General features: G+C 42.0%; 1 protein-coding gene across 2 annotated transcripts in view; it reads left to right on the plus strand.

Annotated features, from left to right (window-relative positions):
* The window catches only part of ABCG2 (ATP binding cassette subfamily G member 2 (JR blood group)), a 220,405-nt gene that overhangs the window by 104,735 nt on the left and 101,525 nt on the right, over positions 1-14,145 (plus strand). For both annotated transcript variants that reach the window (XM_089652325.1, XM_089652326.1), the window contains exon 2: positions 5,036-5,148. In XM_089652325.1, the coding sequence (XP_089508451.1) occupies positions 5,098-5,148 (51 nt within the window). In that variant the 5' untranslated portion in view covers positions 5,036-5,097. The remainder of the gene's footprint in view (positions 1-5,035; positions 5,149-14,145) is intronic.

Raw genomic sequence — 14,145 nt, forward strand, 5'->3', positions numbered from 1 at the left:
AATGTGGTTTTGCCTGCCCGTGCCGCCCTGCTGCCGTATTTCTACAGTGGCAGGGTGGCAAGTGGTTAAAGTGTGACAGCGCTGAAAGCTGGAAATTGGCCTGGGCAGTAAGGGGGTATAAGTGCCCTGTAGGCTAGTGGTTAAAACAGCTAGTGCAGAAATAATATTGGAAGCATAATCATCTACAACAATGCATTTAAAATTATATTTTTTAAACATTGATTCCTATTCAACATTAGCAGTATTTCTGCTATTTGTGTTAGTTTTATGATGAGTTCTTTAAAAGTGAAAGAATTTACAGTCTCACAGACAGGGGTTTTTTTTCTCTCTGAGTGTAGGTACAGGAACTCTCCCCTTCTGAGTTACCCCTTGTCTCTGCCCCCTAACCACCTACGAACACCATCCTTTCGTTCCACTACCTACCCACCTACCAGTAACACCCCTTTTACTGAATACAGAACCAAGTATCATTTTGTGATATTAAGTAATTTGTAAAAACATAATAAGCAGTAAAAAAGATCCCCTGCTGCCAGCAACAAAAGCACCCCCAGCAGCAAAATACACCCCCTAGCAACAATAGACCCCTCCATCATCAAGAGATATCCCCCAATAGAACAATAGATCCACCACAGCCATCATCAATAGATTCTCCAGCACACACCAGCACTCCTTGCCATTACATACATTCAGTGCTGGAGTTGCTCGAACTGCGTTCCCACTGGAAAAGAGCCCTGCTCACAGATTTTATCATCACAGTTACTGCTTTGTCTGGAAAATGCCTGAACTGTTATTGAGCTAACACAATTCTTCGCAATAGTAACTCTTTTTATGATACAGTGGCGGGTAATGTCTGTTTTAGAATGCAGTTAACATTCAGTGTTGTAACCATTCAGCTTGTCCATCAAGATATTACATATCAGGTTTCTGGATTATTTCCAGTGTGACATGTTGACAAAGCTTCAGTTATTTGCTGAGATTCCCTCACTGGATTTTGGTCAATTTGATCTGCACTTTGGTTACTATTTAACTAACTGCATAACCTGAGATGATATTGCTGCTATATTAGATATCCAAGAGCTCAGGGGACCAGGTCTGGACTATGAAAATGAGAAACATAGCAAGCCTCTCCAGTATTTTATTACTTACTACAAGTATTTACTGTATATAGCACACAGTGTACACATTGTACATAGATCAGTCCCTGCCCTCAAAGAACTTAAAGTGGAATGCCAGCTCAACCCTATCTACTCCTAAAAATGCCCCCCCAACACCTATGCTTACTAATCTGTGTAAGAAAAATGTAACCTATTTTCAGGCCGTTCCGGCCTAATAACATACTGTCCCCTGTGTTAGCCAGTGGTCCTGCAGTGGAGAAAAGAGAGCATTCCGACAACTGCTAGGCTTCAATGGCCCATATGTTGTTGGGCCACAACACAGGGGAGGGGCATCATGTGAATGGACCGGAGCGGTCTGAAAATAGGTAAGTATATATATATATATATATATATATATATATATATATATCTTTCTTGCACAGGTTAGTAAGCATAGCTGTTAGAAGTGTGGAGGGGATAGTTATAAGAGTAGTTAGGGTTAAGTTGGAATTCCACTTTACCACTTTAAAACTGCATTATAGCCAAAAGATTGCTACAGAGCAACTCTCTAATTCTGGGAGGGCATTCATGAGCACAACAAGCACGATCTGTAACTGCTGTTTTGTTTGGACACAGCTGATCACAGATTGCAGTAAAGGGCCAATCACAGAAGCCCTTTATCATGTGATCAGCTGCGTCCAATCACAGCTGATCACATGTAAACAGGCTTTCTGTTGTCTGCGTGAGAAAAGGACAGCCGACACCAGGCAAGGCTGTCAGTACTTTATTTACACAGATAATCTGGGCACTGATCATCAGTGCAACTTATCAGTGCCACCTATCAGTACCACCTTATCAGTGCAGCCTCATCAGTGCTCATCAGTGTAGCTTCACATCAGTGAAGAAGAAAAATCACTCATTTGCAAAATTTTATAACACAGAAACTTTTTTTTCCAAAATTCTTTTTTTTTTCCAAAATTTTCATTTATTTTTCTGTTTGTTTCGCAAAAAATTAAAAAACCAAGTTATGATTAAATACCACCAAAAGAAAGCTCTATCTGTCTCAAAAAATTGATAAAAATTTTGTTTGGGTACAGTGTTCCATGACCGTGCAATTGTCATTCAAAGTGCAACAGCACTGAAAGCTAAAAATTGGCCTGCGCAGGAAGGGGGTGAAAATGCCCAGTATTGAAGTGGTTAAAGTCTAAGGTGTAAACCTGACATACTAGGGTCAATCTAGGTAGGATCCAATTAACCTATCAACATGTATTTGGAGTAGGGGAGGAAAACCAAACAAGCACAGAGGGAACATTCAAACTTCATGCAGGTCGTGTCCTGGTTGGGATACAAATAAGGACCAGGAAGCCTAGTGCTACAAGACAGGAGGGCTATATGCTGAGCAACGTGGTGCCCAGTGTGCATAATAACACTGGAGTAATCGAAACATAGATGTACCCAACCAAGTGTAATACTTCTTAAGATGTACATTGAATGCAGAATACATTTTAAATCTGTTTGTACCACAGTATAATTTGTACATATAATATATGATACAAATGTACAAATTGCAGTTGCATTTATGCCTGTGGGGCCCAACCCTTCACTTTTTTTATGCTGGATCAAAGTGCAGCATGAGCACTGCTGTCAGCTTGGCATGTCCTTTGGGGACAGATTTAAAGCCTATCTAAATCCAAAAGCAAAAATATAATATATTGCAGCTTAATAACCCTTACATGTGGAGGCTGCATTTCTTTTTTAGGCTTTTTTGCCTTTATTTTAACCTAATGGTTGAGCCAGCAATTCTGCTACTTTTCAGCTTCCTTTTACAGACCAAGTAGTAGTTAGAGGCTTGAGACAAACTAATTATCATTGACAGGGGTGCTTACAATGGTTAGCTTTTTTCATTTATGTAAAACTTTTATCCAAGAAGGTAAAAACTGTTCTTAGAACAGCTTAAAAAGTGTTAGCGGGAGGTCTGCTTTAATTTGTTAGTCAAGTCCATCTAAATCTTACAGTGCTTCTAATACTACCCTCACTCCAGATTGACAATGCTGCTCTTCAAGGGTGCCTCTGTGCTTCTCCATCCAAAGTGGAAATATCCTAAGACAGAGTGTGTGTTCATGGCTGGATCACCAGGTGAAATAAAGGAAAAAAAAATCTGAAAAAATAAAATGAATGTAACCACCATATATAAAGAATTCCTACCTAACATTAGGTAGCCTTAAAAATGTCTCCTGTCCCCTCCTGCTATCTATGCTGACTAACCTGTGTATACCTATATTCAGTCCATTTCACATTTCACCTTGGCTACGTGATACGGCTCCCCTGTGTCAGTCATCGGCAACTGCAGGGGAGAGGAGGGTGAGCTGACAATTGCCATGACATGGAGACCTATAGGTGATGTCACCTCTCCCGGATTTTCCAGTTGTTGAGTGCTCTCTCCTTTCCCCTGCAGCTACCGCTAACTGACGCAGAAGATCACGAGAATAGGCAAATATATAATTTTTTACATCGGTTAGTCAGCATAAATAAAAGGGGGGGCATTTTTAAGGCTAGTTAGTGCTAGGCATGTTATTCATGCTGGCCAGATCTCTAATTAAAGGTACCTATGTACTATATATTATATATGATGTTCATCTCTCTCATTGCAAGTCTACCAGAGAGGTCTGTCTGACTGAAAACAATGTAGTCTCTATGTGGCTAAGTTTTTTTTTTTTTTATCTCTGCCGTTATTAAATGCTTTTATTGAAAAAATTAACTGCTGCAGGTATGAGGTGCACACAACTAGACATTTTGTACGTACCTGCAGTAGCCCTCCAGACTTTCTTGTCACAGTTGAATCCCGAGCAATTTTCACAGGCAAATATTTGGCACTTCCTGTAGATGTTTGACTCCGACACATTCCTATTGACCACTAAGGCAGCACATCACAATGGTGGGCCAGTGGGAATGTGTAGTGGCAGAAAGGTAAGCTTCAACCTTACCTAGAATTGCGCTTTGCCTGTAAAAACCAACCAACCTTGATTTAGCCATGACAAGAAGGTTTACGTACCTCTGTTTTAAACCTACCATCTAAATGCTTCAGACTTCTTCCTGAACAAAGCAGGGCTCCAATCCTTTCTTTTGACACCAGTGTCAGTTACCATTTTGGTGACTTAAAAGTGTGGAATTTAAACAGTTTTTAAATGCAGTATTATGTATAGGCTGCTTATCTGGCATCATATAAAACACTAATTAAAAGATAAAACATTAGGACAAAATACTTACCTCATACCCCAGTTTTAGTAAGAGGAAATATTTCCTAGGTGATGGAAATTAAGTGTGCCCAATAGGTGATTTCCCCTATAATACTGTTCTGGTGACAATTTACCTCACACCCTGGTTTTAGCAAAAGGAAGTCTCTCCATGCCGAGGGAAATAAAGCATGCCCAATGGAAGATTTGCCCTCTACTGTTCTGATGACAATTTACCGCATACCCCAGTTTTAGGGAGAGAGAAATCAAGTGTGCCCAATGGAAGATTTTCCCTCTAATACTCTTCTCATGACAATTTACCTCAGACCCCAGTTTTAGGCCACTTCTTGCAAGTGCTGGTGACATCACTGTGACTTAGCTCTATGATATATAGTATTGTATTTATTGTATTGTATTTACATTTATTATTGTAATATGGTAAAGTCATATAGTTGGATGTCCTTTTATTTATTGTATTTAGTGTATTACCTCCTGTATAAATGTTTATGTGTGGTGGTACAAGTATGTCATGATGATCTGAAGGAGTTTTTTGGGTCTATTGTTTATAGCATATTTTAAAATATGTTGTATAAAAAAATAATCAAGTTTAAATTATTTTCAGTTTTTACTGGTATTTAGGCAGAGTTGAAATACCAATTTCTGAATTTCTTGTATTAGTTACTAATGACTTTTTGTATTTCTTTGTAGCTCCATCTACAGTAAGCAAACAGCTGTATTACCAAAGAACACAATAACACCAATTCTGAATCATGCTAGATCCAAGTGTGAAGTACCAGCCATGCAGTACAACAGACACATACGTAAGTAACATATGAACCTTTGTTAACTCTGTATGTCAACCCATCTTGTTCTCACAAAAGGTCCCACCACCAAAAAGTTCAAGCCCACCACCCAGAAACTTTAAAATTCTCCTTTGCAGTAGGGCTTCACCTGCACTGCAAGGGTTAATTGCTCATTTATATCATAGGAGAACCCCTGCTCCTCTGTGCTCCTAGACATGTCCCCACAGCATCTTTATTCCTATGCTCCAGTGGCTCCATTAAAACCAATGCAGGGTCTTAACGTGATGAGGGCAAGGGACAGTCTACCTCTGGAGCATAATGGAGCAGATTTTTGGGTAAGTACTTTTACTCTCCTCTAGACCTAAAGCCCCACATCAAGGAGAAACTTTCAAATTTACTGGAGTTGAGCTTTAAGCTGGTTGTACACTATGTGAATTGTGGGCCATTGATGATGTTCTGGCTGCAGCTTGCTACATAGATGGCCTTGTTGCTATCATCCTTCCCAACATAATTTGATTCAATAAAATTGTCAAACAAGCAGCAGCTACTTCCAATCAGCTGCAACTGCTGTTCTGGTATGTTGAAAGCTAGAGATTTGTCCATCTACACTGTACATTGTGGATGGAGGAACCTGTTAGGTCTCCTTGTATATGGCCTGCTTTAGTCTTCTCCACCTTGTCTCACAACTCACACCACTGAAATGTTTTGCCTTGCACACACATAATCTTATAAAAGCACATTGCAAACACATGATTTTTAGCTGAACAAGCAGTGATACTTTATTTACTGATAAGTAACTGTTATAATTAAAATATACAAGGTACTTTTCCTTCAGTCTTTGTAAGCAGTAAAGAAACAACACCTCTGGTAATGTTAATCATGGTTTTATAATAAAAGCTATGATGCACGTATTATAAAATCATGCTTACTTAACATGTTTTGAAATCTATTTGAAGTGAGCAAATGCTATTTTGTAAGCACACGTCTTTTAATAAAAGTGGGAAATAAGGACTAGTGGGAACAGGATGTATGTTCTGGGTAAAATACCTTGATAAGAGATATGTAAATTCAGTGAACACAGAAGATGGAAGTCTCCTGTGGTCCAAGTTTCCTGTGTATTGCAGGAGATGAGACTTCTGCCAACAAAAGCTTGCATCTTCTGAAACAATGAAGCGAGGTTCTCCACCTGAGTAAGAATAATAAACACTATACAATAGCCATGGTATATCTTATGTTGTGTCTACAGATGGCTTGTTTAAGATTAAAGCATATCTTATAATAATGATAAACCTTCACAGGTTGTGTCCAGGCTTTTTGTTAGCAAATGTATAGCTGTATGCACTAATGAATAATCCCATTTACAAAAGCACCTCACTTGATGGGTTTCCTTTTGTTTTTAAAGTGGATCTTTAGGTGACTATACAAGTCTGTGTAAACAAACTGTATGTAGCACCCTCTAGTGTGCTACTAGAATAGTGTAGTATATTGTAGGTAAAATCATTGTGTATGACTCATGGTAACTGTGTAAGTCTGTGATTGAGGTTGAGTTATTGCAGGCCAGCTGAATGACTTAACAGGTTGTAGCTCTATCACCTCCTCCTGACTCTGGAGGACTATAGAACCTTTTAGAAGTCGGTAAGCAGGAAGGGGTGGAGACCTTATCTGCATGTTTATGGGAGTTTGACCAATCCCAGGTTTGAAGGCCCTGATGGAGTGTGGACTGGCCCAAAAATATGGGAGAATCAGGCTGACAGGAGAGTCAGGTGGAAGATGGAGTGCTAAGGAGACTGTCGGTGCCTGGGAGGGGTTCTCTAGGTCTAAGGGGGCTAGCCTCCAGGCTTGGCATGGGCTGGCTCAGGAGGATACATTCAGCAGTGTAATGTGAATGGAATTGAAACCTGCAGTAGCAGGGAGCAAAGAGGACAGAGTGAGTAAAACAGCACTCTCTGGGATCTACAAGGGGAAAGACTTCCACACGTAAGGAAAGCCCTGGGCTATCCTTTATCCTTGTCTCGGGACACTGTATGGACATCTTGCAGCCGAGAGCATGAAGCCTTATGGTGCTGTGGTCCGTACAGTGTGAATGAGCCATTTGTTTATGCAGCTGCCTATGTTACTCTATGGCAGTGGTCTCCAAACTATGGCCTGGGGGCCAAATGTGGCCCTTTTCTTGCCCTTATCTGGCCCCTGGGGCACTATTCTTCCATTCACACCAAAAATTGGGCACTATTCCCCTCACTGAAACAAACCATGGGGTACTATTCCTCCCACTGACACCAACATCGGGGCGCTATTCTTCTCACTGCCACCAACGATGGGGCACTATTTCTCCAACTTACACCAAGAATAAGGTGCTATTCCTCCCCCAATGCCAAAAATGCATTGTTTACTCCCTATTACGCAGGACAATTTATACTCCCAATGGCCAGAGTCTGCCCCCCCCTAAAGTCTAAAAGCCAGGAAACTGGCCCTTTGTTTAGAAAGTTTGGAGACCCTTGCTCTATGGGAATGCAGCAGCTTTATGGACACAGCTAATTTGAGAGGCATATAGAGGCAGTTGTGCAGCCCCAAACACACACTATCAGTAAAAGCAGGGAGATCAGGAAGGATTTTTTTCCCGTGCAGGAGCAGATTGGATCATGCTTTGCTGTTTTTTTTGCCTTCCTCTAGATCAACTGTGGGTACAGTATTATAAATTTTTTGGTTGAACTGGACAGACTTTTTCAGCCAGACTAACTATGTTAGTTGCAGCTTTTGCGCAAGCAACTTTGCCTAAGCTGATTAAATATCAGCAGTCTGCTGCATACAAGAAGATGCATTTCTTTCATCTTCTCTCCTCTACTGATCAGACTGTAAGACTGCAGAAAACCTGCAGGTGAGGGGCTCATGTTTAGAGTCATATGCGTTCAGGGACATATACTTGAAAATCAGAAAAATCTGGGTCCCTGAACGCATTCAATTTCCATTTGGAACAGCATTAAGCCCCATCCAGGTGCAGCATATTTCAACCTACCATAGATTTTAACAGGTTGCAGGCAGCTGAGTTAGATGCTGTCCTGGTGCCACCAAGGCACTAAAATACCAAGATTAGATGCACATAGGCTAAACGTCCTGTGTTCAAGTAGCTTTACATCTACACATTATTTAGCATGCATGCTCTTACCGAGAATAAAATATATTTGATGCTAGATGCACTTTAAAAAACAATTCTTAACAACAAAAGAAATTAATCAGTAAACTGCAAACACTATATTCAGTAGAGTTTGTGACTGTATTAAGGTTATAATATTTATTCAAGAAAACAAAATCTAAAATATTTCTCATTTCATATTTCATTTTTGGCTGGATTTAAATTTACTCTATATTAGACTCATTCAAAAGAGTAGTCCAAAGACTGAAGGTTTATAAGATACATTCCCAGTTAACCCATAACAGCAAAACACTGATAGAATGGAAATAACCAAATAGCAACAGTTAACAGATTATATGGTCACAAATAGTATTTTGTAACTATGTAACTGCAACACGAGCAACAGCAGTGGGAAGAAAAGGCTTGTTGACTTATTAGCTCCCTCTGGGCTACCAGCGTCACAATAGAGAATGCCAAGAATAATGTAAATACTAAATACACATACACACTATTGCATAAATGGGTATAGATACCCTAATTTGAATAACAATGTCTTAGATGTGAAGAGGTCCCTTTAACTGGAAATAGTAACTTGAGTTCTGAAATGTTTAATGTTCCTGATGTGATAGTAGCTGTTTTCTTCTGCTAGCAATGGCGGGGGCCCAAAAATCTCCTGATACTGAGGTGTATGCAGTGTCTCTAAAATGTTATCAGAAAGAGGCTGGGCAACCGCCCACTCACCAATCCCATGGATAGCAAGGCTTCCTAGGAAGAGGGTTCTTACACAGGCTCTTGGCTGTTACCACCTATCAGCCTGTCAGCATGGCAAGCAGAGATGACTGGCTGAAGACTTGATAGTGACAGTCCTGATGTAGCGAAGCCAATCGGCATCACCGCAGTGCTGAACTGCTACTCAGAGTCCCACAGTAGTAGCTAGCCAGGATCTTCTATCAGAAGACCTGGATCCACTCTTCTAACAGGAAGTGATGTAGAAGTCTCAGTGCTTGGCACTAGGGGGAAAAAGGATTAACCATAGTCTCATCTGTTAATGTCCCTGAATGGCATAATGATATAGCCAGCACCTGACTACATTCGGTATCTATTAAAAATGCCATGTGCGTGGATCTGTTTCCTGAGCTCTCTGCTGTGCTACTTCCTCTGTTGCTCTCTCTCTATTGGAAAAACAATCAGATCTAGCCTTAAAGTGTTACGAAACCCAGGACCCTGCATTCCACTATATCTGGTCTCCCACAGTACACACAACATGGAAATGCAATTATTTTAGTAAATATACACTGCTAAATACCTTTTCTCATCAGCAGTATATAGCAGTCGTATGACTTCTATAAGTGTCCAGCAGATCACTTGGTAAAGCTTGTAGGAGGAATTTTCATTCAAAGCACTTTTCAGCTAATCCTGGCCTTAAGCAGCCCATAGCTGATAGTATTTTATCATGTGGATGGATGTGGATGGATGTGGATTTGATGTGGATGGGGGAATCCTCCCCACTGAACTATTGTATTCTGACATTGGGGAGACTTCCTCACCATCAGAATACACTCATCAGCGTTGCAGGCTATAGCCTGCAACACTGATCAACTGGAGAAAACCCGACAGGGCGGGTGTACAGAAATCAATGGGTAGATAGACTTATGTACAACCTCAGTGCCCATACATTGATTGAAATTTGGCTGGTCCCTGCTGAACTGGCCAAATTGCGATCCTTTTATGGCTGACTAGTTGTAACTCAGTATGGATGGATACCTGCCTACCAATAAGGAGGGCTTGCAAAGCAAGGGTAATGGTAACTGTGATGAACGCAGTGCCCGACCCCTGCCCTTCTCACCAACTCGTGACAAAGGACTGGCCAATCTCACACCATACCAGGGGCGGACTGGCAATTCATGGGGATTATGGGGCCCCTGTGTCCTCGCTCACACTCAAACCACACCCAAAAAAAACAATAAAAGGTACCAGGGGCATCTCATGGGGCCCCCTACTGACCCTGGGCCCTCGGGCAATGCCCGAGTGCTGGAATGGTCAGTCCAGCCCTGCACCATACTGTCACTTACGCAGCAATGCCACTGTAAGCTACACCCTGCACAAAGATTTTCCAGCTTGCGGGACCACAATCTAGGTGCCAACAGCCTGAGAGCGATTGTTCCTGGGTTAAGTTAATTAAGCAATTAACCCTTAAACTGCCACCACCACCTTTTTATCAGGAAGGAGAAAACTCTTTAAGAGACAGGAATTTATTTAGTTTGCATTAAAATTTTTACAGAAAAAGGGTGTTACACAGAAACAAAGGGACAATAATCAATGCTGTGCCTAACTCAGTTACCAATGGGTAATGGAAATATACCAATCTCTACTTGCAATCAGGAGCTTTCAGATCATGTGACCGCTGTGGCAGCCAATAACAGAGGTCACATGACTAAAATGTCTGCCTCCACTCATATAAAACCTCTAAAAAGGCCGGGAGGAGCCGGTGGAAAGGGGTTAAAAAACATTTCTAGTGTCGGCTCTTTTGTTTGCATTTTTCTGTCAGCGGGGAGTCATAGTTGTTAGGATGCTGAAGAGTGCCGCCTCTTTCAAGAACATGCAGCCTTGAGCTGAACTGTGACGTTTTGCAGTGATAGAAATAGCACTGCTAAATGTTTCACTTCACTCTGCAGCTGGAGTTAAGGACTACGTTAAAATAACGTACAAAAACACACGTTAAATACAGCAAAATAAGAAATAGAACTCATGGGGTATTTAACATTTGTTTGCTTGTGAATTGCACTTTCAGGAGTTAAATGCTGCATGTGTCATTTTAACTCAAAAATTCATGTAGTACTTAACTCTTAGTGAATTGAGCCCAATATTTGATATACAGTACACAAAAATGACAAGTTGTATTCTCTTTAGCCTGTGGGGACACAGACGACAATAACAACCTGAGATTTGAACCTTTCTCCATTCCAACCAATGTGGCTGGAACGATACTTCCATTCTCAATTTTGAACAGAATGTACTTGGCTCCCAGGTCACTTCCCCAGCCTTATCTAACTTTACAGGATATGTTATAAAAGAATAATTCCCTGCAAGGGATGGGCAGTCCAGCCCTGTTAGCAATTAAAGTGCAGAATGCACACTAATTAGGTTCATGCTTTAAGGCTTGGTTCACATCTGTGCGGGTGGTGCGGATCTGCGCGAAAAACCGTGCAGCCGCACCACCCGTACAGAGGAATGCGGACCCGCAGGTGGGTGCCATTAATTCTAATTGAACGCCACCCGCACGGGCTGCGGTTTCCAAAGAAGTGCAGGGACTTCTTCCCTGCGTGTCCCAGGGCACGGGAGTCCATTCAAATGAATGGGCTCTCGTGCCCGCGCAAAACGTAACCCGCACGGGGTAAGCCTGGTACACACGATGAGAATATTCGACCAATGATCGTGTGTTTTGTTTACATGCTAATCTCTTATTGAAAAGGAATAGGTTACAATTTACAGGTTACATTTTAGTGCAAGTCAGTGTGAATTGGCCCTTAAACTGTTTAAAAACGTAATATTTAGTTTTTTTTACGTTTGTCACAGCCACACTCTGGTTAGCATGCTTGTTGTCATCAAAGTGCCAGGCTTGTGTCCTCTCCTGTCCTCCAGCAGTGGACAGTCCAGAATGCTGCAGAGAATGGCTCTGACAAAATGACACCACCATTTTCTGTGGCATTAGTCTGTGAACCCCAGAAGGGGTTGAGCTATTGGAAGATAAAAATCATAAAGCTAAACACGGGCTTTAAAAAGTCTAAAGTATTTTAATGATTTTATAATATTGCTAGCTTCTGTCACATCTAAAGGAGCACGGGGGGTGCACTGCTCCTAGACCATTTCCCTTCTAAAGGAGCCCTGGGGGTGTGCTGCTTCTAGGGTCTGACACATCTAAAGGAACCCTGGGGATACGCTACTTCTATGCTCTGTGTGTAGCTAGATGTTAATTGGAAAAAGTTTGTGAGACAATAAGTCTCAGCGTGGCTGCTCGCTTAATCTATGAGGACCTTCCATGCCACCTTACCTAATTGCCCGGCATCATAGGGTGGTGGATGAGAAGCACAGTCCCAGAGACACTGCTCCGCCACCCAGGAGGAAACTACAGCTCCCAGAAGGCTTTGCAGCCAGGGAGAGTAGCTAAGATAAAATAAAACTGTGTGGCTCTAGAAGGTACTTGAGGGAGAGCATGAGAAGACCAAAGAAGAGAGAAGATGTGTGGACCTGGAGCTCTGAGTTTGTGGGACCTTCTTGCCCTGCAGCGAGGCCTATCCCTATGAATTGAGTACCTTCGGGTGGAACAACCAGTCATTTGGGAAGATTTACAGCATTCCACAAGTCACCTCATATAAGTCTCTTGCCAGATACCTTTAGACCCACATTCAGCCAGTCACCCCAGGCAAAGCTTTGACCAGTCACCTCAGCCAAACATTCAACCAGTCACCTCAGCCAAACATTCAGATGGTCAAGTCAGCCAATCATTCAGCCGGTCAACTCAGCCAATCATTCAGCCGGTCAACTCAGCCAATCATTCAGCCGTTCAACTCAGCCAATCATTCAGCCGGTCAACTCAGCCAATCATTCAGCCGGTCACCTCAGCCAAACATTCAGCCGGTCACCTCAGCCAAACATTCAGCCGGTCACCTCAGCCAAACATTCAGCCGGTCACCTCAGCCAAACATTCAGCCGGTCACCTCAGCCAAACATCTATTGCCTCATGCACACTGTAAGATTAAAGCAGTGGTCTCCAAACTGTGGCCCTCAGGCTGGATGTGGTCTTTTGCTTGCCTCTATCCGGCCCTTGGGACACTATTACATCCACAACTGACAGTAATGATGCGGCACCAGCTCTCCCACTGACACCAGTGGTGGGGCACTATTTCCTCCCAGAGACATCACTGATGGGGTGCTATTCCTCCCACTGATATCAGCAATGGGGCATTAATATTCCCGCTGATACCAACAATGGAGCACTTTTACTCCCGCTGATACAAGCAATGATGGGGCATCATTGGTCTTAATGGAACAATTGAGTACCGTCCATGATACATTTTTTTTTCTGCACTAACTTACAATTTTTCAGGACAAGCTTTCAGGGTGTACCTCTTCAAGGTCCAAGCAGTACTAACATTAGTACTGCTTGGACCTTGAAGAAGGTGGTACACCCCTAAAGCTTGTCCTGAAAATTGTATGCTAGTGCAAATAAAAAAAAAAGTATCATGTATGGTACGCAGTTGTTTCTGTCGCAAGTCAATAATACGTCTACATTCACCTCAAGTCTTAATGGAAGGAACAGTTCACAATTGATGGTGCCAGTTGGTGAAAAAGTGCCCCAAGGGCCAGATAAAGGCAAGCAAAAGGCCACATCCGGCTCCTGGGCCACAGTTTGGAGATCACTGTTTTACTGCATATACAGACTGATTTTACTGTTGTGCGTTTAGTAACAATTTAAGCATTGAACTATGACAGGCAGGGGAGACAGTCACATATTTAATCATACCCGGAAGTACTGTTTTATTTATTGTGCTCCAGGGGCAGGAGCTGAGAATTGCTGGAAATATCCGAGCAGGCACCTTACAGATACCAACAACCAAACTGCTGTCTTAATTTTCTTAGTTGCTATTTTATGTTAAAAGAATACCTGGTGATCTTTGTTCAGCCACTTCCTATTATGAGGTGAGAACTACAGTATCTGCTTGCCCCCGGCACACAGATACCCTGACAGTCTGCAGGAGTCCTACATGGCACCAGCGATCTGCTGATTGCTGGTGCAATGCTTTCCAGGCTCAAAAAAAAAAATTGGAAATGCCCATTTATTTACACTTTTTATTTTTATTTTTTTTTTTATGGTGTGGGAAAGA

This window comes from Staurois parvus, unplaced genomic scaffold (assembly GCF_062004578.1).
Source record: "Staurois parvus isolate SC_StPar_1 unplaced genomic scaffold, SC_StPar_1.0 ptg000679l, whole genome shotgun sequence".
Classification (NCBI taxonomy): Eukaryota; Metazoa; Chordata; class Amphibia; order Anura; family Ranidae; genus Staurois; species Staurois parvus.